Raw genomic sequence first — 27,437 nt, 5'->3', positions numbered from 1 at the left:
AAGGGTCGAGCAGCCGTCAAGTTTCCCATTTCAAGGAAAACCAATGGCAGCAGACTTTACCTACCCCTGCAGTAGGACAGTCTGACCGCAAGATGGTCCAACTTAGCCGAAGGGCTTTTCGTTGCAAACTCAAGCACTGGGGAAATAAGCGCCCTGTGAGGTACCAGTGCACAATTTGTGCTTCAAGCGGAGGATTACGGGAAGCCAAAAATGATAGCTTCATCCACTCCGATTGGTTATCGAGGGATTGCACAATGCAAGTACGTGACCACCGCAGATGAGCGAAGCTGTAAGTGATGCACCTTGACCAGCAAAAATGAACCAGTGACGGGTTAAATGGGAGTTTGACATTTGGGCGTGAAAAGAGTTTGTTTTAAAATATATGAAGTTGGCCAGAATTACAGATTTTAAAAGGAATAGAAATGTTTGGAATTTTACTCCCCCTTACTAATTATATATAAATAAACACATATAACCTGTATGTTGAACGAAAATAACAGCAACATTGGGCGCAGAATTACGTCCAAGGGTGTCATGCTGCACAGTCCCAATAAATTACTTCATCCCGACTGAGATTTCCACCAAGCCCCTTCTGTATCAGTTTACAGGGAATGTGTTCAAGGGGCGCACTTTCAGCTGGATTGTAACACATCCTAGTGATTTGCTAGTTGTGCACTGTTTTCAGGAAAGCACTGGAGATCTCAAACAAAGACTTATCCCAATGTGTTTCAATCAAACCCTTATTTTAATTAGTTGCATTCATAACCAAAGAGCGAACTTCCCCTCAACAGAATTTCAAGCGAGAACAAGCAAATTCAATAAATAATATCACTGCCCACTGTTTCGGACCATATTCGAAAGGAAAGCTGACCAAAACAAAATACCCATATGCTGGAAGCATTTTTACATGCTCGCTCTCTCCATGCTGCCAAGCTTATTAAGTATTTCCACAATTTTCAATGTTCCATCAGTACAATTTTTCTTTTGTTCTGACAAGAGGTGGTGTGACTGTGGCCCCATTCCTCACGGACGATTTATTCCCTTACTCTTGCTTTTTACCCTAACCGAGGGTCCGGTGCAATGTTAGAATTAAAACCACATTTGCTCAAAACAATTCTCTTGGCGATGTAGTTGGAAAGCACGGGCGATATTTATAACCAGCACAGCATATTACCGATTCTGCTACTGTCCAATGTGCCACTTAATCTCACCGCACGTTTCCGTTGCTAGGGTCACACATGGAGCCGGAAATCGATCTGCACACCAGACTCTGCTGAGAAGCAACCTAGTTCAGATAATTTCATGTCCCTTTCCCGACATCTTTGATTATTGTTCATTTTGATTTAGGAAATCAAAGGCATCATGGCTCAAGATTTGCTGTTTGATAACAGCTGAGTAGAAATCTAAAGCATCTTAATAACTTCACCGTTATTGAAACAACGGGGGAGGAGGGTGTTTAAAAATAACCAAAACTTCCAGTCAGATATCCAGACAAAAATATAGGCTATCAGTAAATGCACGAAATTAAATATGGTGCCTTTAATCTTTATATTTGAATTTTAAATAAATGGACCAAGAGGCACAGAAAAAAATGCAATATAAGCCATTGTATAACCATTAAAAGTTCAGCGTTTATTAAAAACTCAACATTAAATAGGCAACGTTTTGATTTTAAACTCCAGTTCTCGACTGTTTTAAAACTGTCAAAAATTAATTGTTCCATTCAAGATTCGGTTCTAAACATAAAGCCGGAATATTTCCAGTACTATGTGGTAGGTCCATTTTGTTTTCGGCTGGTGTACAGCAACAACAGCACCACCTGCAGGGCTGGAGTATTCGGACAAGGGACTCCATTCTCTGATTCTAACAAATTAATTTGTACCAAAGCATTTATACCAGCCATCATCAACAAATCGGGTATAATTCTGAAAATAATTTTCAGTTTTCAAAGTACCTAGTTTTATACTAACTGGTAAACAAATGTTGGAAACACTCAAGCATTTGAGTAGCACTTGAGGAAAGTAGCACTTCCCCTTCTTCACCACCACCACCCTTTCACCTTCTACAAATTGAAACTTTGATTCTGCAATTCAAGGAACTTTGATTGATATAATTTGTTTTTCCCTCCATAGATAATTTCCAGTATTTTACATTTCCAGTATTAATTTTACATTTACAAAGTATTTTACATTTGACTGTTGCGCTCAGTATTCCAATGTGGAAGGGAATGGGGGGAGGGGTGGTGAAGAGAAAACAGGAATTGATTCTATAATGAAACAATGTTCTGGGGCAAACCAAAATGCTACTTCTTCTGGTGATGTCTTAAAAGTCCAGGCTTTTCTTAAACTATCTTGGCCTTTTCTCCTTGGAGCGATAGAGGATGGATGCGTGGTGACCTGATAGAGGTGTACAAGATGATGAGAGGCATTGATCGTGTGGATACTCAAAGGATTTTCCCCAGGGCTGAAATGGCTAGCACGAGAGGGCACAGTCTTAAGGCGCTTGGAAGTAGGTACAGAGGAGATGTCAGGGCTAAGTTTTTTTAAAATAAGCAGAGAGTGGGAGTGCATGGAATGGGCTGCCGGTGACGGTGGTGGAGGCAGATACAATAGGGTCTTTTAAGAGATTCTGGATAGGTATGCGGAGTTTAGAAAAATAGAGCGCTATGGGTAACCCCAGGTAATTTCTAAAGTACGTATGTGTTCGGCACAGCTTTGTGGGCAGAAGGGCCTGTATTGTGCTGTAGGTTTTCTATGTTTCTACCTTGATAAAGTTCCAATATGCCCTCCAGGCATGTGAGGGCACTCTGACTATTGAAGTCAGCAAGATACCTTTCGCAGTACAAGACAGTATGGTCAAGTCTCATTACCAGCCATATGAGAAGATTTAATAATCTATTTAATCTAATTTAATAATCCTAGATCCTTTCCTTCATCTACAAGAAATAAAGACATCAGTTAGAAGAATGATGAAACTCTATTAATCTTTGGAGTTTGGAATGATATATCAGAACAGACCAAAACAACATTCTTTCAGTGTCTTATTCATACCCAGCAATGAGTAGCTGTTGCCTGTGCATCCACAAAACATACTAACTTACTCACATGGGCTAGTCTGATAGAAGCCAGTGACTTGGAGGTGCTTTCATCAGGTATGCAGGTGAGGAAAATGAAAGCATCATCATCAGAAAAGTCTCTCCAAAGATGCAAGTGGCTTCAATTTCAAAGTATATTGTTGTTCCTTCTTAACGGAAATAGCTTCATCAAGATGATCACAACAGTTCAAAGGGCTGATTTGCCTGTCCTTCAAGGCTATTTAAGCATCAGCAAAGCCAAGACCCCCCCCCCACCCTAAAATTAAATGAATAAACAATCTGTGAATTTCAAAAGCTTTCCTTTAATTGCTCCCACTTCAGTGAAACCATGAAAAGTTGTAATTAGCCAAATAGGAAATAAAGAAATTAAAATCCTTTTGTAGATGAATGTACAATTTTGAAAACTTTGAAAATACGATGTTCACAAACAGCATAGATTTCAAATTAAACTGAGCCTTCATCATCTGCAAGTTCAAAAAGTACACCCTTGCTAACTGGAAGTGAGTCCCAGGTTCTCTCCCCACCCGTGTCAAAAGATCTTTAAAGTGTCCTCTGAAACAGGAAGCAAAAGTCATTTGAAAATTCCACATTTTAGCTCGGCAGATTAGTGTTGAGTGGTATTTGACCCACAGACTTCATTTCTGCCAAGCAAGAGTGCCATCAGTCAAACTAAGATAATGCTTTTTATATTTGAAATGAGTGATATACATACACACTAGCATGTAATATTTATTTATTTAATGCACCATGAATACAATCAAATATAATCACATTAAAATATTTTTTAAAAGTCAGCCAGCCCTGACACACAGTTCCAACACTGTTTAACTTGGTGACATTAATGATTCTAACAGCAAGACTTTATCCTTCCTCAAATTCCTCCCCTATTCCCCCCACCACCACCTCATCTACTTTTTTCTCTTAGCCCCATTTCCTTTGAGGTCCAGATAGAGCAAATTGCAAATAAGGTTAAAAGCTCTACTTCCAAGGATCCCACTCTATCACCTGTATCAGAACTAATAGTAACATTATTCACTGGGTTATACAATATCCTTAAGAAACCAATGCTGCAATTTTACATCTCTTGGGAGAGGTCAACTGATAAACTTGGACTTTAAAAAAAGTGGAAAAGGAGAATTAAGCTATTCATTAAATAAGTAGAAACAACATCCAATGTAAAATATTCAGAACTTGGAAGGTTTTAAAGAAAAATAGAACTATGCAGGAAAACAAAGTCCTGAACAGAATTTTACACTCCCAAGACATCAACCATGTTCTTCTTTTCCATTAGCTTTATGTATCCTTCTCCAACCCAAGTCAGGCACTCAAATATTGTCATAAATTTATAGACTAAGAATTCTTGATCACTGCCACAAGATGGATCTGAATATTAGTGCAACTTTTATTATGCTATTGAAATTGTCTTTGCAGGAGCCAGCATTACACTGCTGTTGCAAATCCAACTCTGTTTTTCTCACGATCAAATTGAGTATAGTACTGCCCAATAAAGACATCCCCGAGAATCCAGAGTGGTCCTGCAGGAGGGGGTATGTCAAGAGCCATGAATCCACTCAGACAGATAGTCATTCCAGCCTGTTTCTCCTGGAAAGCATTAGGAGGAGAATTAAAGTACATTAGAACACAAGCACCAAAATAAGTGGGGGAAAAAAAATCCAGTAAGTATTCACTTCCTCTACCAGCAGGACAGCAATTATTGGTCAAGTCTGGTTGCACAAGTTTGTAATTAAAGCAGCAAGAGAGATAGGCACACAAGGACATCACAAGCTTCACGTCATTTCACAACTGAACATGATAAAATTGAAGGAACAGCAACGTAGCTCAGAAAGTCTTATCAATGCCATATAGATTGCAAAGGTACAAGAGCCACTACCCTACATCCACAGGATAATTTTTTTTAATTAAAATGCCCCAATAGCACGACCATGGAATATTAGTGAATCATGTGTGAAATCTATGGTAAATGCTGCAGCCCTCAAGAGATTAGAAAAGGAAAACATCTCTCAATGATGACAGTATTTCAAAGCCAGCAATCCAATAGAGTAAAGGATGGCAACAGAGAAAAGCGTTTTGAAGAAGACGACCAAAAAAAAATCAAAAACACCATCTTCTCAGCAAGACAGAAGCCACGCTGGCCCATCTGCATTTAAACTGGCATTAGATGCGTTGAAACAGGTCTTTTAAAAAAAGTGTCAACAAAAACATGCAGCATTTATCCAACAACAATCCTACATATTAGCATCAAGGACTCCTGTGGAGACAGTACTTCAAATTAGATACTCACCTTAAGAATATATTGCTCTCCAGTCAAAATAAAGTCACTCCCTCCCAGGATAAATTTAATGGGAGGGAGCGAGGTAACTTTATCACAATCAACTTTGTACTGTGGAAGAGAAATTATGATAAATTATCAGGAAAGAAACCGCAACATTATTTCACACAAATGTTTTAATGAGATACTACTCATCATCTGTAAGGCAACACACGTCTTGAAAAATGTTTCCCCCCAAACTCCACCATTAATGTTCATAAAATAAGAGATCTCAGAAAGCCTCAGGTAGCTTACCCAAATTACTGTCCATCATTTAGAAGCTTAGATATGAACCAATGACAAGCTAGACAAATGATTTCAGGCAATGATAATCAAGCCTTTTCCAATTATCACATTGTACCCCTTTCCCTCAAAAACTTTTACATACAAATTCAAACTCATCTTTGCCCTCCCTTCTCTGGGCCAGGCACAATGGTTGTCAATTACATCCCAACTGCTTATGCAATAGAGGATGCAATTTTAGAAGCAAACAAAAATAAGATTGATAAGGTATAAACACAAGAGATTCTGCAGGTCCAGGGCAACATACACATAATTCTGGAGAAACTCAGTAGGTCAGGCAGCATCTATAGAAAGGAATATGTAGTCAATATTTCAGTCCAAAACAATTTATCAGTACTGGAAAGGAAGGGAAAAGATGGCAGAATAAAAAGGTTGTGGGGGGAGATTTGGGGAGAAGAGAGAAAGGAGGACAAGCTAGAAGGTGATAGGTGAAGCAGGTTGGTGGGGAAGGGAGGATGAAGTAAGAGGCTGGGAGGTGATAGGTGGAAAAGGCAAAGGGCTGGAGAAGGAAGAAGGGATTTGGTAGGAGAGGAAGGTGGACCATGGGAGAAATGGAAGGAAAAGGGCACTAGGGGTAGGAGATAGGCAGGTGAGGATAAGAGGCAAGAGGCCAGAGTGAGGAATAGAAGTGGGGGGGGGGGGGGGAGGATAAGAAAAAAAACTACCGGAGGGGGAAAAAAAAATCAATATTCATGCCATCAGGTTGGATGCTATCTAGACGGAATACCAAGTGTTGCTCCTCCATCCTGAGAAAAGTTACAATAAGGCTCTTACTTCTCCCTGAGTAATTGGAACAGCTCCAATGGCCTTCTGTAGCCTTTCAATCTCAGTTTTAGGTCCAGTAAGCAAAGAGGTTCCTGTGTCTACAATAGCTGAACACCCTCCTTTACACAGAGTCAGAACATTACCGATAACAATTCTGAAAAACAAACACAGTATATATATATATATATATATATATACATATACATAAAAACGGGACAACTGGAATGATACACAATATTCATTTAAAAATCTTAGTCCAATCACCTGAAATGCCTAATATCTTGTTCAAGATCAAATCAAACAGGATTTAAACTATCCATCAATTAGATAATAATAACTGCTCAGAGCAAGAATTAAAACTAATTCAGGCAATAATGAAATACGTATTTAAATTGAAACTAAATCCGGGTTGTCAGGAAGAGCCATGAAAAAGTAACTTTGGTCTTAAATGTTTGAAAGCTTATCAAAGTAATTATACAAGAAAGTCAATAAACAAGGTTCAGCATCTTCACATAAAATGCAGAATATATACTTTCCCTTTGAAATTAATATTCAGATGTGAGATGGTGATAAAATGGTTCCGTTAAGGAGCCCTCTAATCTGTAACAGACATCCACCAGAATGGAGGAAGAAATAAGGTTTGATGAAAACCACTAGAGCAGGATTAACATTCAATTTTCCAGCAAATATTACCCAACTTTTTCACAAAATCTCACTCTAGACATGATAGTTAGACTGGTATGGATTATCTTGATAAGCGGAATATTCTTGCAGCATTGATTATGTGCTAAGTCATACCATGAAACATAGATACCTCATACCCTCATTTATGCACATGCTGCCAACACTGCAGATGTACAGTTTAATACTAACACTAATTATGAAGTCACAAATTATCTTACTCATCCATTTGGATCTGCCAGTATGCTTGACGTGTCACGTTCAAAAAATGGAAATCTCCTCTGTAGTACTTTGGATCAGTGCCACCTAATAGGAGTTCACCACCAGGCAGACTGTCTGGATTCCTAGAAGATACAGAAGAAAAGAAAAACAGCATCATCCCCAACTCTACTGTGTACAGATAGCAGATGTAAGCTTCTCCAAATGGATCAAAACATTCTACATACAGTGTGTATAATCTTCAGAATACTTGAATTGGAACATCGTACCTGTTCAAGTAGAAGGAGAATACGTTGCGTTCTACCAATTTCTGCTCCATGATATTGTCAAATACGGGGACAACACCTTTCACTGAGATACCTGGGTAGGCCATGCCAAGGATTCCATCAAATTTGGCAGCAACGAAGACGACACCAGGTTGTGAGATGGCTTCTCCGAATGACTGATTCTGAACTTTGATGTTACCAATCTGTTTATCAGAGCAGTTGTAGTCTTTACCCATCATGAAAAGTTATTTAGTGACATGCCCAACTTTCCAAAAAATATACACCATTTCCCCACTTAAGTCAGGAGCAACTGAAAGCATCTGCAATACTAATCTGTAATATAATATGGGAAAAGAAACCAAGGCTGGGGGCGGGGAGGGGGGGTCATCTCTTAAAAAAAAGCCTTTGCAGGCTACAAGATTCTACAATTCTATGCGCCTACCAAATGAACTATGAACCTTGGTAGTACAAAAGGATCGGGAAGACCTAATGACGATAACACAAAGAGTTGGCATGCAGATACGCCAAGACTTTAGGAAAGCTAATGGAACAATGGTTTTCATTGCATGGGGTGTAAAAACAGGGATGCTTTAATGCATCTCTACAGGGCACTGAGATCCTGCAGTTTTGTTCTGCTTATGCACTGGGTGGGGAAGGGCAGAAAAGGGAAGGTTGATTACTGGGATGAAGCAGTCAGGTGACTGGATCTATAGTCGTTGTGTTTAGTAGAATAAATGAGCTTATTGAAACAAGATTCTGGATTTCTAGGAAAAGTTAGGAGTCAGGGAATTAAAAGATTGGATGCTGTGGGGGCGACCTCCCCATAACGGGGCACCTCACTCAAGAACGGGGTATAATTTCCATACAAAAATTCATTCAGTTGTGACAGAAATAGAAAGGAATTTGTTCTCTCAAAAGATTGCAAAATCTGTCAAGTTGTGAAGGCAGGTCAATGAATGTATTTGTAGAAACCGACAGATATTGGAACAAGGGAGCCAAGGGGTATGGAGAAAAAAAAGTGGGGAAGTGACATGAAAGGTTATGACTGGATCAGCTACAATCTTATTCAGATGGTGGAGTAGATGTGAGAAACTTGGTTTTACTTCTAATTATGTTCTAAGAGACAAATATGCAAAGCATAGCTTCATTGAAAGAGGATCTCCAGAATGTGATTATGTGTAACAAACAGAAATATATTTGCTACTTTTAACAGCTAGAAATGTCTGGAAAAGCAAGCAGAATGCTGACTATGACATCTTGAACAAGGAAACTATTGAAGACCAATATAGTGTTCGTTTCTTTAAGAGGATCAATAATAACCTTTAAGCAATTAAAAGAACATACAATAACTCCCATCTACAAAATTAAAATCCCATTTAGAACAATCCCAAAGTTGTGGAACATCTCAAACTGGCTAAAGAGAATGAAGGGAGCAGATAGCTGGTCCTTATTTGATCCAACAGTACAGCGGGAAAAGTTGGAAAGATAGGGAGCAAAGTATGTGCATATTGGCAAAGGGATAAAATCAACTATCGAAATAAAAACATAGCCAAAGAGGAGTTCAACCCTTACACAGTGATTAAATGTTTGACAATGTGCAGTATCTAATGATATCAGATTAGAAGTTCTTTCATCCTTAGAACATTTCCCTTTTAAGTTGGTGCAATTTATGCATTTTCTCTCAAAAAGACCGCAAAATATTGTCCTTAAATATACAAATCTTTTCCCCGGAAGACAAGTGTTCAGTACGTACCATGGTTACGTCTTTGCTGAGAAATCCTGATAGGCTGCCAGAACCATAGTGGATAGAAAATTCAGTTCCATTCTTCACATATGTGCTGGACTTGTCAGAATTATACTTGTGATGTATCACTATTATTGAAAAGGATTGTTAATATTCAGAAGAGATTGTATTTAAAAAACATAATTTAGTAATTATTGCTGCTAGTAATAGAACTACTAGAGAATTAATATTTCCAAAATACAGAACCAATAGGTTTACTCCTCATACAACAGAAAATATATTATGCATACTTTATAAAAAAGAATTTGGGAGTGAAGTATGAAATATTTCCCAAAATTTCTGTATTTTTCTTTTGCCAGGATGGAGCATTTTGAACAAAAGTGTTCTTTCCCTGCCCCACTGAGTAACTGAAACGGCTCCCTGAACAGCCTGCCTAGCTCCCAACCACTGCTACAGTAGGCATAATCTTTCCATTTTCTACACTAACTTCTTCCCTTGGCACTTAAATTAGATTGCACTAACCCAATGGCAAAAAATTGAAAATGGCCACCCTTCAAAGTATCGTAAATCAGTCAGAAGCAGCCCAAAATGATTTTACATGCACCAGAGAGACTTCTGCTCCATTAGTCCCAGCTGACTGTTAATCCAGCTCTGAGCCAAGAGTGGAACTATTATACTGAATCATTTGTGTTTATCTTAAAGGTAGAGAATTCATAATTATTTCCACATTTTTCCAACTGAAAAGTCAAGCACACTTCAAGAGTAAAAGAAACAACTTACTGCAAGCAATATCCAATAGAGAACAATGAACTGAAGGAACCCATAGGTTGGAGGAACCAGTGTCAAAGACTACTGTGAATGTCTGTGATGGAGTGCCAATGCTAATCTCCCCATAGTACTGGGCCTGGAAAACAAAATATACAGCAGCCATTAAAAGAACACAGAACAACTCCCATCTACAAACGTAATGCTACATAACAAACATTATAACAATACTGAAATTTGAATGACCTTTACCTGACTGATGCACTTCCAAGAACATGTTGCCCATGCACCTTTGCCCAAATGATTACTTTTTCAGTAAAAAATTTACTGAGGATACATTTTCCTCACAAGAACTATACAAGTATTACACACAAAATGCTGGAGGAGCTCAGCATCTAAGGAAAAGAGTATAGTCGACATTTCAAGCTGAGACACTTCAGCAGGACTAGAGAAAGAAAAGACGAGGAGTCAAGAGTTAGGTTGTGGCGGGAGGGGAGGAAGAACCACAAGGTGATAGGTGAAACTGGGAGTGGGAAAGGGGTGAAGTAAAGAGCTGGGAAGTTGACTGGTGAAAGAGATACAGTGCTGGAGAGGGGGAATCTAATAGGAGAGAACAGAAGGCCATGGAAGAAAAAGGGAGAGGAGCACCGGAGGGAGGCAATGGGCAAGCAAAGAGATAAGGTAAGAGAGGGAAAAGGATATGGAGAATAGAGAAGAGGGAGGGGTTATTACCAGAAGTTGGAGAAATTGATGTTCATGCCATCAAGTTGGAGGCTACCCAGATGGAATACAGGTTATTGCTCCTCCAATTTGAATCTGGCATCATTACGACAGTAGAGGAGGCCGTGGATGGGCATGTTGAAATGGGAATGGGAAGTGGAATTAAAATGGGTGGCCACCGGGCCAGCCCGCTCTTTCTGGTAGGTGCTTGGCGAAGAGGTTTCCCCAATCTAAGTCAGGTCTCACCGATATTCCAGAGGCCACACCGGAAGCACTGGATACAATAGGTGACCCCAACATACTCACAAGACCTTGGTCTATTCATCCCTCCCGGCACTTATCCTTGCAAGCAGAACAAGTGCTACCCCTGCCCTACACCTCCTCTCTCACTACCATTCAGGGGCCTAAACAGTCCTTCCTGGAGAGGCAGCACTTCACCTGAGCAAGAATTAGAGATGAACAAAGATGATCCCAGGTTTGATGCAATTTCTTTCCATATTTGGCCAGTACACGAACTATGAAGGCAGTCAGACATGACACATTAGATAATTCCTCTCCTGCTTGCTGATCAAGGCAGCATCAACAGATTTCATCTCTTCATGTAGTGGAATCTCATCTCTGGTTTCCCTATATCACAGTAATTCCTCCAATTCCACTCAGTAGTTGGCTCTCTTCCAGAACAATTAACTGAAATCACTGAGCAGCAGTCAAGAATATTTTCCCCCAACAAGGGCAAAGTAAGCCTCCCAATGGAAGGCTATTAACTGTTCAGTGAACCAAGTCCTGACTCATCTGTCACTATGCACAGATGTGCAGTTAAATTCATCTTAGTGTTAAATTCAACACTAATCTGGCACATTTTGAATAGTACAGATCTATACTAATTAACTGATCCTACAATTTTAAAAAAGAACCACAATTACAATCAAATTTTACTAAGATTTGTACTAACCTGTAGCTAGTTGATCTACACAGGCACCTGTATTCCCAGCCAACATTTCTGACTTACGAAAATGTCAGGTTAAGGGCAGTTCTCAAAATGCTTTCTTAACCTATATTTACAATGGGGCAATTTCCATGACCCAGATTTTTTGTGGTTGGTTCACAGGGTATCAGACTATAAAGAGATTCAACTAGAATTATCTCTGGGATCAAGAGAAGATAATAGTTACATTAGTCTGCCTACATATTGACGCTAGCTGAAAGCACGAGAAGGAACAGCAGTATTAACAACTGACACAAAATAGCGTTGGTACTGTTCATAGTGGAATGAAGTGTTTATCAAGTCAAGTCACAAGTCAGTACTCCCACAGCTGTATGGTAAAGCCTGCACAAAGGCAATGAGACAATGGAGTACATTGTTTGCACGAGTAAATCTTCAAACAAGTGTGTAAAATTTGAGAATTTAATTAAACATAAACATTTTATACAATTCAGCTATCCCTGCAGAGGATGTTTACATCAAAAACTGAAACCTCCAACATAGAGAGGCCACATAAATGATGACTTGAACCCCTCCTTACTTGGCTAGTTCAAACCCCAAATCAGATATTTTCTTTGAAACTAAAATTGCAAGCAATAATAATCAATGCTGGCCTCAAAAGTCCCAAATCACTTTTGTTTTGAAAAATATACAGACTCAAGTCACCTAATGAACGTACTTTAAAAAAGATAAAAGGGAGGCCCTGGATCAGGATAATTTGCTTCTTCACCAGTTCTGTGGGTTCCAAGGCGAATATATCCAATGTTGGACCCACTGCCTCTGCCACAGGTAGAGCCCAAGGAGCTTGTGTTGTTGTAAGATGGTGCTCCTTGTCTACACAGCATTTCTGCATTCTCCTGAAACATCGACTTATGATTCTCAGTGCCACTGTGAATGCTCTATTGCTATTTATTTAGATCAGATATCTCCAGTGGGATGTTGTACCTTTCCCAGGAAGATCAAGAAGATCCTGTAGATCAATCTTACCATGACTTTCATGTTGGGCAGGTGAAGATGTGTTGCTGACAGCCACAGTACAATTCCAGTCTTTATGCCGGGAATAATGTTGGCACGTGGCCAAGTGGTTAAGGCGTCGGTCTAGTGATCTGAAGGTCGCTAGTTCAAGCCTTAGCTAAGGCAGCGTGTTGTGTCCTTTTAGCACACATTGCTCTGCGACGACACCAGTGCCAAGCTGTATCGGCCCTTGCCCTTCCCTTGGACAACATTGGTGGCGTGGAGAGGGGAGACTTGCAGCATGGGCAACTGCCAGTCTCCCATACAACCCTACCCAGGCCTGCACCCTGGAAACTTTCCAAGGTGTAAATCCATGGTCTCTCAAGACTAACGGATGCTACAAAAAAACTGGCAAGGAGTGGATGCTGATATTAGTTTGATGACCCTGCAGGGTGAGGATTTTGCAGGTGGCATCTCTCCTTAGGGAGAGCACCACAAAGTGCAGCATTTCAACCACTTAGAGCCATACTGGAGAGCAAGGATCACATTGCTTGGAAAACGAGTCATTATCTTTGTAAAGTACACTTTAAAATATGTACTTGAAGGAAGACAACTAGTTATTTTTTAAAATGCTCTTCACTCCAAAGTCATTTTGTGAGAACCCATATTGATGTTACTACCTCATTTACAAAAGATGACTAACAGGAATTCAATGATCTTAGTATAGACAACAATCCTACTTCCATTAATTTTTATTTATCTTTGAATATTTTATGTGTATAATTGGCCCAAGCCATTGTGGTGTACCAATTCTTCTCTTCAAAATACCTTCATTTCAGTATCTGTCCAAATGCAACCGTTCTCCCGTCTCCCTTTCCTATATGTACTGTCAACTTACAAACCCACATCTTTTCTCCTGTCCTATTTTATTTGATTTTTCCTGGTTACATATCTTTCCCATAAGCCAAAGTTACAATAACACATTATCCATCTTCTTTGACTCAGCTTCACCTTTACATCTGCCATATCCTGGGAGATATTACTGCATTTAAAAAGCATTCTACAAATCAAATTTCTGGGTTTTTTGCCAGCTAACTGGTATGTGGAATATGAGAGCTGATTACTTATATAATAATTAAATTTGGCAAATTCAAGGGGATGTCTTAGAACCAAATACAGGAAATCAATAAGCCTTTGAAATGAATGTTAACCATTTATAATCCAGCTATCTCACTTCTAAGATCCACATTTCCAGAGTAGACAAAAGACACCAATGATAATCTTATCAGGGAAAAGTTATTTCGTGCAACTCCTCACCCAAATTGAAAAATTAAAGTTACACATTGACTTGCACATTTTAAAGAATGTTTATTCTTCAGAGCTCAATGGTTGTCAAAGTGTAGGTGTGAAAAATGTAATCCAAACTTCAAATTTGGTGAATTTTGATCTCAAAAAGTTATAAAGTAAAACAAGCTTCATATTAAAGTTTCTTGATTTCTATCATTTACTCAGCACACCCAAAACAAAATAAATTGGTTTCTTTTTACAAGACCTTGCATCTGTTCAATTTCAGTCAATGTAACCAGCAATTGTGTGTAAATTATAGAGCAAAACAATTCAATGATGGAGGTAGTAATGTTGTTTCAATTATCAAAATGAAGATTATTTAAAAAATGCAACTTTAAGAAAGAAAGCAGCTGAATCAAATTGAAATGGTCAAGTCTCACATGATGCAGCACTTTAGGCTACATGTGACTGCAGTTAGGCAATGCATCATGTTGTATGACTCAGCCATTATTTTTGGACTTGAATGTGACAAGAATTTAACACTGTGGGTAGTGATCAAGGGTCAGATATGCTGCAATATCAGCTTTTTAAAGCTGCATGCATCAGGCATTTTTATTTCTTTCTCAGTGACTTTCAAAACTTCTCATTAAACAGCAGCTGCTAAACACAAAGGGCAAATAATCCTCGACTAATAAATGATGTTATACGTAGTCTTTATTAGAGCACAGAGAAATAAATTTCAACAGTTGCAAACTGTGTGAAAGCATCAAGTGATCAACCTACATTGCAATAGTCCCCTCTTGGAAAGAAGTAGTTTCATTTATCCCAGTATGAATTTAGACAGGCAGAGGAAGAAATTAGATTTTAGTCATTCCAATTGTAATTATCTCTTATTCATCTTGTTTCCAATGACAGAAGCAGAACTGACCACAGAAGAAATACAACAGAGCTTTTATTAAAGCTCTGTGGGCTTCACCTTCTAATGCAATTTTTTGCTACTTCATTCTGAAATAGCTCAACCACAGCAGTCATAAGCTGCTAGTTTATTTATAGATTCTATTCTTCTTTGCAGTGACTTTCATTCCATTGTCACAGGCAAGTGTAGAAACATCACAAGCCTAAGATTGTTAAGATTGTTCTAATTACCCAATGGGTGTGGCACAAAGGACTGCACACACACAAAAAACACTAGTTGATTACCCAGGCCACAATTTAATCTGTACACACAGTCAGCCTGGTTAATATTGAGTGAGTGCAACACAAAAATTGCCAGGAACCAGTGCCTTCCTTCAGATGTGTGGAGGTGGGCAAGAGACCCTGAACAAAGTTCAGATGGAGCAGCCGTCATGTGGAACCAAACCAAAGCAGCTAGGAATATTTATCTAGAGTGGCCTGGGGAAAAGTGGTTACGAGTACTTAATAATATAGGTGACTTGCATTGGAAAATAGTCACTGAACATCCAAATTCTGCTATCAATATTAGATGGTCTGCCTGCAACATTCAGATCCCAAAAGAAATTGATAAACTGCCAAATTTCTTAGAGGGTTAAGGCAGTGTGACTGGTCACTGAACACCTGAACAAACTTCTACAGGTGTACTGTTGTCTATTGAAAATATCCTGACTGGTTGTATCAAGGTCTGCAGAGAGTAGTGAACTCTGCCCAATACACCACAGGCACATCTTGGCCCACCACCATCCAGGCCATGCCATCTTTTCACAGCTACCATCAGGCAGGAGTTACAGAAGCCTCAAGTCCCAGGCCACCAGGTTAAAGAACAACCGTTTCCATTCAATCACTCTCTTCTTGAACCAACTGGCAAAACATTAATCAGTACAATTTAGAAACACCATGACCACTTTGCACTACAATGGACCACATTTTTTTTTGTTCTAATTGTGTTCTTTCTTGTAAGAATTGTGTACATTTATATTTTTCTTGTGAAAATTATGATGTTATGTGACCATGCTGCTGCAAGGGAGTAATTGCACATATGACAATAAACTCAATTTTGAGCTTTGAAGTAACTTGAGCTCATTATCAGTTTTGTTTCGTAAAATAGAAAAGGCCATCTTATTCAAGGAACACAAGAATTATTTTAATGGAAATTGAATAACTTGTGAAAAACAAGTTTCTGGAGAGATTGTGATCACGGAGATAGTTACTTATGGAGGAGTTTAGCACCACATTTAAAGAGCAACCAGGGCCTGTCAGGACTTTCTGCAGAGCTTGAGCTCACTTGGGTTATTCAGCACTTGGCACAGGGGCCAATAAAAAAAAGTTAGGTTTAAGCGGAGCAGTAATTGCAGGAGTAGCAATTGTGTGAGTGGGCTGGTGTTAGAGTGGGCTCCTGAGGCTTTGGCTCAAAATGCTTCAGCAAGAAGATTTGAAGGCTAAGTTTCAGCTAAGTTTCATTCTTTTTTATTGCACAGTCAAGGCAGTCAAGTGCTCCCTTTGTGGGACGTGGGAAGAGGGGTAGACCTCTAGTATCCCTGACAACAATGCCTATATGAAGAGCATCCAGTGGTAACTTCTTCCAGATGTTAGGGAACTGGAGCTGGATGAACTCCATAAATTCAGGAGGCTGAGAGGTTGGCTGATAGGAGATAAGGGAGGTAGTTACGGTTAAGGCACAGATAAATGGCTGGCTGTCAGGAGGGGGTAAGAGGATAGGTGGCCAGTGCAGGGTACCCCGTGGCTATTCCCCTCAATAACAAGTACAGTGGACTCCAGTTAATTTGGTCAACTGGGGCTTATTTGGACCAACTCTTAAAGAACAAAACTCAATTGAGAAAATAGCCAGGATTCCCTTCATTTTTTGGGACACTCTGCTGCTAAATTGGGGCAGGAGACTATTGCCGAACAGTTTCTGACTAGCATCAGGTGTGTGCATTAGTGTGAGTGTCAGACACTACACTGTGCTTCGGGCAAACTTTTTTTTAAAAAAAACATCAGTTGTGTGCACACCGTGTTTAAAAAGCAGCAAAATTTGTCACTGATAGTTGGCAAGAAATAAGCAGCAAGACAATTCAGAATGGTTTTCCTCACTGTGATTTCAATCATTCCAACTTGGAGATGCCCAGAAATGGCTGGGAGTGAAAATGAAACAATTTCACTACTTCAACAAGTTCGGAACTACAAAGATGAAGGTATTGGCAACCATTGATAGCATTGTTTAAAGGCAGTTCCTATCGACACTAGGTGTCTGCACTGATTTTTTTCATTTACAGTCAATCAAAAGAATGCGACAGCGTGCAGGTACCCTGGATGAATTCCTCCCCCGATAAGTATTAGGAACTAATATAGTTCCAGTATGATAGTTGTACTGATAATGTTCTAATTTGTTCTGCATTTCATTTAAATACACAATTTGTTACTCAGTTAAATGGTAGTCCATCTTTTTTTTTTTAAAAAAAGTATACCCTTTTAAGCTATTTCCATGAAACTGCCCATTTGGGCCAACACATCATTGGGCCAAAATGTACTGGTGTCAAAGTATCGCAATTAACTGGAAACAACTGGAATTGCTTTGGATACTATTGGGGAAAGTGGAGGGCGTGGGGTGGTGACCTTGCAGACAAAAGCAACATCACCCAGGTCTCTTGAATTGAGTCTGGCTCTCTGGCTCAGAAGGTGGGGGAGGGAGTAAAAGAAGAGGTGAGCAGTAGTGACACAGGATTAGGGGAACAGACAGGAGGTTCTGTTGACGAGAACAAGATTCCTGGACGGTATGCTGCCTTCCAGGTCCCAGGGTGAAGGACTTCTCAAAACCTACCCACAGCATTCTTACGAGGGAGGGTGAGCAGCCAGTCCACATTGATACCGATGGCATGGGCAGGAAGAGAGAGGAGGTCCTGCAGAGTGAGCCAATCACAGAGAAGAGAAAATCTGCAAATGCTGGAAATCCAAGCAACACACACACACACACTCAGCAGGCGAGGTACCATCTATGGAAAAGAGTAGTCGACATTTCGTGCTGAGACCCTTCAGCAAGACTGGAGACTAAACAAAGATGAGGAGTATTGGTCTTTTACAGTCAATCGAAAGAACACAGCAGTGTACACTGGATGAACCCCTCTGTCGATAAATATTAGGAACTAATACAGTTTTATAGTAGTGTAGTAGTATCATAGTGTTCTAATTTGTTTGTATTTCATTTAAATATAATTGGTTACTCAATTTGTCTTTTTTATACTTTGTAACTATTTCCATGAAACTTCGGCTAATTGGGGCAGCCACTTAATTGGGCCAAAATGTACTAATCCTGATTCAATTATTATTTTTTACTGAGTTAAGTATTATATGTAATTAGTTTTGCTACAACAAGTGTATGGGACATTGGAAAAAAAGTTGAATTTCCCCATGGGGATGAATAAAGTATCTATCTATCTATCTATCTATCTATCAAAGAATTTATACAACGTTTAGATTTGTTTGCTTTGTTCCCAATAACCAAAATAAACTATATTACACAAAAAGATTTTAGATAGATAGATAGATAGATAGATAGAAAGGCCAGGCTGGACTCTCAAAGGGTTATTAAGCAGTGAAATACAAGTTTGAATTTAATCTAGCAGAACAATTCATAATCCAAGTACTTGAACAACCTATTAACTGTTTGTATTTGCCTTCTTTTTCTACAGATGCTGCCACTATTTGCTCCAGAGGAAATATGCAATATATTATGAGGATCCAATATTGAAATGTCATGTCATTAAGCTTTTGAATTTAAACAAAATATTTCAATACACAAGAAATAAGATGCCTTCCTCTAATTACTCAAATGCCAAAAATATTTGATTTGCTTTCTAATTTGCCAATATTCACAATACACTGGCCTCAGAACAAACTTAAGATTGGAATTAATTTAAAATGCATTGAAAGGCCTGGAGAGGACGATTCAGGTAGAGGGAGAGTCGAAGACCAGAGAGCACAAAAAGGACATCTATTTAGAACAGAGATGAGAAGAATTTCTTCGTCCAGATTATGGTGAAATTGGGGAATTTATTGCCACAGATTGCTGTGGAGGCCAAGTCATGGGCTATATTTAAAGGACAGTCGACAGGTTCTTGATTAGCATGGGTCTCAAAGGTTATGGGGAGAAGGCAGGGTAAGGGTTGAGACGGAATTATAAGGCAGCCGCAACTGAATTGCAGAACAAGCTTGATGGGCTGAATAGCTTTATTCTACTCCTCCATCTTATGGTCTTATTCAGGTCATATCTGATCACAGCTTGCTGTTGTCATTTTTTCTTTGTTTACAACAGGGTCATGTAGATAAAAAAAAATCCTTTGCAATGCTTTGAACAGACATCTCTCCTCTCCTTTAACTTTCTTTCACATTCCTCTCACTTGCCTCTTATTCCCATTTCATTCCTTACTGCTACACAATGGCTCTGAGTCTCCTTTTCCTTCACTGCTCAGTCTTTCCCATTGGTTTCTCTACCTTTAACCTTCCATCTCACTATTTTGAATAGAACGAAACTACAATCCTTGTCTCACTTTTCTATACACAAATTAGAGCAAGATTGGGCCATTTGGCTGCTCAAAACTTGCTTCACAATTCAATAAGATTACAGCTTAGCTTCTTCCTCAACAGCACAGTTTCCCACAAAATGTCTTCTCATTATGCCAAGACCTTTTAATATATCCAGTCTCATTTGGCTTATTGGAATCGACAGCACATTTTCCTATCCTCTACCCATATCCCGCGATTCCTCCAACATCCAGAAAACTATCAATCTCCTACAATGCAATGAAAACAGTTTACAGTTCAAATTCATTCCTTTCTGATTTATAGTCTCAAGTGCCCCTCTACCCCATGGAATGGCAGTGTGTGGGATTATGGGAAATAATATACGTTACAAAATTCTGGCGATTATTAGAGGTCGCAATCATCCAGCCCACCAGACCGTATCAAAAAAGTACAACATAATTCCTTGGTCCTTTCTCTATAGCGTTTTTAAGAGTCACTATTGAGTTGTCAAAGTTGCTGAGTTAACACTGGAGGCAGAGCATTCACTCAGCCAAGCCTGTTGGCAACCAATGAATATCACCCATTGCAATGCCAACCAAAAGCACACTCCTCGAAAAACACCGCAGGTCAAAGCAACACCTGTGAAGATAAAGGGATAGATGACAAGACCCTGCATCCAATGTTGACCATTCCCTGCCCCCACAGATGTTGTTTGACGCAAACAGATATTCCAGCAGTTTCTCTTTTGCTCCAGTTCCCAGCTTCTGCAGCCTCTTTTGTCTTCTTTGCAATGCTCTAGAGAAAATAATGACTTTATATAAAGAAAACAAGTACAACACCCAAAAAAGTATTACATATTGTGGTGCAGCCCATCAGATAAGTGCTCATTCTTTGCACCAGCCTTGCAATTGATGTATCATTCTATTTCTTTCTCTTATCCAGCTTGCATTAAATACATTCTGTAACCAAGATCTAATGTATATAGATTATAGAACATTTACCAGATATTTAAAAAATCCACTGGGAGACAAATCAATAAAATCCCACTAACAGATATTAACTCATCTTTATTTTCCATTACACTGTCAAATTTCCATCTTCAATAATATCAGTACAGGATATACTCACATCCAGATAGTTTTTCAGTGTTTCTGGAGTGGGCTCACTGCTTTGTGGAAAACCCAGATTGTATTTGGAGTTTTGATGTCCTGCAAGAAGTTCTTCAATGCTATTCCCAGAATCAGTGAAGATTCGTCGAACTGAACGATTTTTCTTCAAAGGTATTCTACAAAATGAAACAAAAACATTAATAACATTATGTAGTTGTGAGAATTGGGGACAGAGTGGAATCTAAGAACATAAACTAGATTTGAAGATTGTAGAACCACAGGATGACAGGTAGCACGTTCTCAGCAGTAAACCTTATTGGGGGTGGGCTGAGAAAAGATAAGCCAGAAGTCTGTCTTAAACACACCAGAAACAAGAGTTAGCTAGGGAAAGAGCAGGTCTCCTGAGTGACCAAAGGATGATCTATGTGTGGAGCCAGATGTCCTAAATAAATACTTCTCATCTATATTCAGAGTAGAATGTAAAACGAAGGAATGGATGTGTGGATAATCTGGACTAGATCAGTATTATGAAGGATATGTTAGATCATAAAAAGCACAAGGGTTGATAAATCCCCCAGTAAACTTTACATCATTATTGATAGGGAAATTATTGGAGAAAATTCTAAGGGATAGTGTTTATGTTGATTTGAAAGGACAGGAACTAATCTGGAATAATCAGCATCGTTCTGTGTGGAGAAAATCCTGCTTCACTAATTTTACTGAGCATTTTTGGGAGGTGGTAATGAAGACTGATAAAGGTTGGACAGTAAACATGGTCTTTCTGGCATTCAGCAAGGCATTTGACAAGCACCTACTTGGCAGGCTGGTCTAGAAGGGTGAAGAATATGGGATCCAGTGCAAGCTGGTTAATTGGGTTCAAGCTGACTTGATAATACGAAGCAGAGTGAAATATGGAAGGATGTTTTCCCTGATTGATAGTGTGCAACTACTGGTACTACTGCAGGGGTTGATGCTAGGATATTCGTTGCTTTTAGTAATACATTAATGACTTGGATGCAACTGCAAGATGCATTATTGGAAAGTTTGCAATGACACAAAATTTGGTAATGTTGGAACTCCCTGACAGAGGTAGTGAAGTAGTTGCATGCAATGTTTCAGAAACATTAACACAGGTCCTGAGGTAGGCAAAACATAAAAGAATATAAACCCAATGTGGGCAAGTATGATTAATCTAGACAGGCAAAAAAATAGTCAGCATGGAACCTGTGGGCTGAAGGGACTCCTTCTCTCATCTCCATAATACCAACTTGAAAGAGGGTCAACTGCCTTTTAAGAGTCAAAACCCACCCTTCACCACTTTTAGCTTCTTAAATAACAATGTTACAAACATTTGTAGGTGCCAGTTTTACAGGAATAGAATACTTTGTCATAAAAACAAAACACTGGAAACACTTAAGTGGCCAAGCAGCATTTGTAGAAATAGAATAAGTCATTGTTTCTGGTCAAAAAAAAATTCATTAGAACTTTACTACTGCCACAACATCCTCCAATAAGACAAGCACAGGATAATAGGCTTGGGCTTCAGCAACATGACATTTTACCTTCAGTAAACAAGCTCTCACGCCAAACAGCCAGTTTAATTTATGAATGACTGCTGAAGTAAAGGCAACTTTGACTGGATCCATAACTGACCAGCAACAACAGCAAAACTAAAGCTCACAGAGAACTGCAGGAAAAGGAACAAGAGTATTCTCAAATCTAGAGTGAGTTTGAACTGCAGTTCTAGAGGGAAAATCTGCATTATCATACATTGAAAAAACAACCTCGCATTCAATATCAGCATGACCAAAGACTATGTGTGGACTTCAGCTGGGGGAAGTGAGGTGAACACACACCAGATCTCACTGAGTTGTCAGTGGTGTAAAGAGTGAGAAACTTCAAATTCCTGGCTGTCAACATCTGAGAAGAACTACCCTGGGGCCAACACATTGGCATAATAATAAAGTGGCATGCAAGCACACGCGCACACACACACACACCCACCCACCCCAGCATCCATGGAGAAAAAGTACAGTCAATGTTTCGGGCCAAGACCCTACAGCAGGACTGGAGGAAAAATACAAAAGATGAGTAGTTTTAAAAGGTGGGAGGAGGGGAGAGAGATACACAAGGTGATAAGTGGAACTGGAAGAGGGAGGTGTGAATAAAGAGCTGGGAAGTTGATTGCTGAAAGAGATACAGGGCTGGAGAAGGAGGAATCTGATAGGAGAGGACAGAAAGCCATGGAAGAAAGGAAGGAGGAGGAGCACCAGAGGGAGGAGATGGGCGGGTAAGGAGATGAGGTGAGTGAGGGTAAAAGGGATGTGGAATGGTGAAGCATTACCAGAAGTTTGAGAAATCTATGTTCATGCCATCAGGTTGGAGGCTACCCACACAGAATACAAGGTGTTGTTCCTCCAACCTGAATGTGGTCTCATCGCAACAGTAGAGGAGGCCATGGGTGGACATATCGGAATGGGATTAAAATGAGTGGCCACTGGGAGATCCCACTTCTTCTGGCAGACGGAGTGTAGGTGCACAGCGAAGCAATCTCCCAATCTATGTCAGGTCTTACTGATATACAGGAGGCCACACTGGGTGCACAGACCACAGTAAATGACCCCAACAGACTCACAGGTTGTGTCACCTCACCTAGAAGGACTGCTTAGGGCCCTGAATTGTAGTAGAGGAGGTGGTGTACGGGCAGGTGTAGCACTTGTTCCACATTTGTTCCATGTTCCAAAGGGCAACGTTGATGGCCCTTTCTTTGAAGGAGAAGGAAAGTCTCAACCTGAGAGCTGATGCGGCAGAGACGGAGGAATTGAGAGAAGGGGTGGCGTTTTTACAAGTAACAAGGTGCGAGGATGTCCAGGTAGCTGCAAGAGTCGTGGGTTTGCAATAGACATCAGTAGATAAGCTGTCTCCAGAGACAGAGACAGTGAGATTGAGAAAGGGGAGAGAGGTATCAGAAATGGATCAGGTAAGTTTGAGGGCAGGGTGGAAACTGGAAGCGAAGTGAATGAAATCGACAAGTTCAGCATGGATGCGGGAAACAGCACCAACATGGTCATCAATGGAGTGTAGGAAAAGTCCCTCCCCACTGATCTCCCTTCTGGCACTTATCCTTGCAAGCGGAACAAGTGCTACACTTGCCCCTACACTTCCTCCCTCACCACCATTAGGGCCTAAATGGTCCTTCCAGGTAAGGTGACACGTCACCTGTTGGGGTCATTTACTGTGTTTGGCACACCCGGTATAGCCCCCTATATATCGGTGAGGCCAGACGTAGATCTACTCACCATCACCAAGCATCTATGCTCCGTCTGTCGGAAGAAGTGGGATCTCCCAGTGGCCACCCATCTTAATTCTGCTTCCCATTCCAATGTGCCCATCCATGACCTCCTCTACTGTCATGATGAGGCCACATTTAGGTTGGAGGAACAACACCTTACATTCCATTTGGGTAGCCTCCAACCTGATGGCTTGAACATCAATTTCCCAAACTTCCGGTACCTCCCACCACCCCCCCTCACCATTTCCCATCCCCTTTACCCTCTCTCACCTCATCTCCTTGCCCACCTATCCCTCTGGTGCTCCTCCCCACTTTTTTTTTCCACGGCCTTCTGTTTCTTTCACCAACCAACTTCCCAGCTCTACTTCTTCCCTCGCCCTTCAGGTTTCACCCATCACCTGGTGTTTCTCTCTCCCCTTCCCCCACCGTTTAAGTCCACTGCTCAGCTATTTTCCCTCCAGTCCTGCCGAAAGGTTTCAACCCGAAACGTCGACTGTACTTTTCCCTCCATAGATGCTGCCTGACCTGCTGAATTCCTCCAGCATTTTGTGTGTGTTTCTCGCATGCAATTAGGTTTCATTTTGTGGGCTCTTTAAGATAATAAACAAGATGGGTAACATTTCCTACATTGCAGCAAAATTAGCCGAAGGCAAATAATAACAGGATTTTTGTACCCTTTGAACAGAAAGTTCAAGTTTTACATACTCCAATCTTTAGGCAGATGAGAAAAAGGAATATTCTTGATGCATTGTTGAATGTAAGAACAGCTTGGAAGTACAAATTTAATTGTAATCTCAAATTCATTTCAAGACAAATCCCATTTTATTTTAGTTCACAGCTGCAGTTTTAAATACAGAGAAAGGAAATGTAGCACATTTTCAGGCTAAACCCTTACTAGTCAAACAGAATAAAGTATAAAACTGAAACAAATTTACATTTCCATGTAGAATAGATGAACAATGGAACCAGAAAACAATTGTTAGGGTCACAAATTACATTGCAGATGCTGTGGTCAAATTAACACGTAATAACAAGCTGGATGAACTCAGCAGGTCGGGCAGCATCCGTTGAAATGAGCAGTCAACGTTTCAGGCCGAGACCCTTCGTCAGGACTGAAGGAGGAGGGGGCAGGGGCCCTATGAAGAAGGTGGGGGGAGGGTGGAAGGTGCCAGGTGAAAAACCAATCAGAGGAAAGATCAAGGGGTGGGGGAGGGGAAGCAGGGAGGGGATAGGCCGGAGAGGTGAAGGGTTGTGATGCTTCGGAAATATGCAGAAGAGGGGAAAATACAGAATTTCTTTCCAAACAGATCACTTTGTTTTCATGATCGGCTCTTTGCAATCCAAAAGAAAGGCTTATTGATTAGCCAAATTTGCAAAAATGAAATGCCCTACACGACAAACATACCACTACAAAGATGTTGCTCTGAAAGAGATTCAAATTTTGAAGAAAGGAGCTGCTGTTGAACAATTCCTGGATTATATGTATTGAAAAATATATGTAAATTGCATGGTAATCTAAGATTTCCTTCTTCCAAATAATTTAATGACAAGCTTTTGCATTTAAAATGTCACTTTAAAGACTGGTCACCTGAGGTTGCATATTTGATGTTAATAATGTCAGATTATTGAGAGGCTCCACTTGCTTATACAATGTTTAAGTGAACCACATGTGGAGCTTTCAAACTCAACTTCCAGACTCAAAAATAAGAACTTACTGTTGATTATCCATTCTGGCTAGGTGCACAAGCAAGATGGAATATGAAATTAGTGTCATGTGAATAAATATTCCATCAGTTAATTTGAAGCCATATTTTACATTAAACTTGATTTACAGTGGCTGTATTACATCACTCTAATATTCCACTTTTCGGTTTCAGGCAAAGTTAGTTCTAATGATTTGTTCAATTATGTATTCTGAAAAGCAACGACTTACCTCCAGGCAGAGAAAAAATATATAGCTGGCTGCAAAATGTGTTTACACTGAAAAGCTTTTGGAATTCTTACTTAAAGAACTACCTTAACCAAAAATAAAATGAATCACACACCAAGACACCACACAAAGCAGAATTCTATTCCCCCCCGCCCCCCCACACACGATTCAAATCTCAAAGCACCAAGTTTAGATCCAGTTCCTCAAAGGATTACTGCTGTAACTAACCAAAGGCATCTGAAGATTTTACTGCTTTCGATCACAATAACTTTCATTAGCTCTTGCTCAATACACGCCCTTTGACCTGTCACGAAAAGGTTGCTATAGATTAACTACACACAGACTGCAGCCTCTTCCTCTGGGCTTCGGGCATCACGCGGTCCACTAACATTACCAATGTAATAAAAGGTCTTCACCACGAGAGATGATAGGAAGCACTGATACAATTTACTATCATTTCACCGCCGCCCTGTTAGCTCACGTGAGATTTAGTCAGAAACACAACAGGGAGAATATTTGAAATAGCTTCCACATTTGAGGTACAAAACATAGAAATACATTTCAGAGAGTAGTCTAATTGCTGGATCCAAACGTTTACGTAGCCCACTGAAACGCTTACTCCGCTTGTCTAAGCAAGGAGTGGTTAAAACGTTTAGTTATATGAAAATAAAAGCACCCATACATATATAGACAAAATGTAAATCATTTTAGGCAATAAAATGCTATTTGTTTTTAAAACAGTGCGGATAGTCCTACTGTGACCTTCAATGCAAACGTCCCTGGCTAGGAATGACAATACTAGAACACGCCATGAAGCAGGACATTGGAGAGCAGAGGTGATGCCTCTGCAGAACACTCGGCTCATTCCCCTCTCACCGTATGAGTCCATTGCCGAACTCGATCGCTACCAATTGCAGCAGCAGCACCGCTAGCCAGGCTCTAACCTCCATCACAGCGAGCGGAATAACAACTTCGCTGCTCAGCTGCGGGCACGCAAATAAAAGCAGCAGCAAACTCCGCCTTAAACTGGGACGTCAGTTCCACACGCAACCACAGGCAGATAACCCATTGCCTGCGCGAAATTCACTTTCTCCCTTCTATTCAATCGAGGCTTGCTGGCAGACTTCATGAAAAAGCGTCGATCTCTTCTTATTCCTGATGCATAAAAATGCACAACATTTTATATTTGTTGTAAAGGATGGTTGAACCCCTCAAGGAACCAGAAGCACGAGCCCCATACAGAGAACCCTTCCAGCATTTTCTAATTTTGTTTTCCATTTGTACCATCCGTGATATTTTGTTTTGCACGCGAATTGATTTTGAACTCAACTCTTTTCTGTCTTTATACCTCTGTTATATTTGTGCTTCATACAAAACAAAAACAATCTTGCTTTCACATAGTGTTTGTTCCATTCCTTTCACTGTTTAAAGGGATTGTTAATGATCAACAAGATTGTTGCTGGTGAAGTTCTTCAGGGTGTCGCCATGATTCTAAAAGTGCCTAATTAAAAGTATATTTAAT

General features: G+C 40.0%; 1 protein-coding gene and 1 long non-coding RNA gene across 2 annotated transcripts; one reads left to right on the top strand and one right to left on the bottom strand.

Moving 5' to 3' along the window:
* The first annotated feature begins 151 nt into the window (after window positions 1-151).
* LOC140729563 (uncharacterized) lies at window positions 152-18,869 on the top strand. The gene is made up of 2 exons (XR_012099352.1): window positions 152-289; window positions 18,753-18,869. It is a non-coding gene; the product is annotated as an uncharacterized lncRNA (long non-coding RNA).
* Window positions 3,811-26,949, bottom strand: ctsd (cathepsin D). Its single transcript, XM_073049467.1, has 9 exons — window positions 26,792-26,949; window positions 20,713-20,869; window positions 10,182-10,305; window positions 9,411-9,529; window positions 7,661-7,860; window positions 7,394-7,516; window positions 6,501-6,645; window positions 5,397-5,495; window positions 3,811-4,696 (listed from the first exon to the last, which is right to left on the bottom strand). Exons 1-9 carry the CDS (start codon window positions 26,863-26,865, stop codon window positions 4,535-4,537), a joined length of 1,203 nt encoding a protein of 400 aa, XP_072905568.1. The 5' UTR covers window positions 26,866-26,949; the 3' UTR covers window positions 3,811-4,534.
* Window positions 26,950-27,437: the final 488 nt, after the last annotated feature.

Source organism: Hemitrygon akajei, chromosome 6 (assembly GCF_048418815.1).
Source record: "Hemitrygon akajei chromosome 6, sHemAka1.3, whole genome shotgun sequence".
In the NCBI taxonomy this organism is placed as follows: domain Eukaryota; kingdom Metazoa; phylum Chordata; class Chondrichthyes; order Myliobatiformes; family Dasyatidae; genus Hemitrygon; species Hemitrygon akajei.
This window is presented reverse-complemented; position numbering and strand designations above follow the sequence as displayed.

Excerpts from the sequence above, each read along its gene's own strand:
- ctsd (XM_073049467.1), bottom strand. The coding sequence starts at position 26,865 with ATGGAGGTTAGAGCCTGGCTAGCGGTGCTGCTGCTGCAATTGGTAGCG. Across the intron at positions 7,861-9,410 it reads TCAGCAAAGACGTAACCATG|ATTGGTAACATCAAAGTTCA; the intron begins GTACGTACTGAA and ends TCTGATAAACAG. Across the intron at positions 6,646-7,393 it reads TGGCAGATCCAAATGGATGA|AATTGTTATCGGTAATGTTC; the intron begins GTAAGATAATTT and ends TTTGTTTTTCAG.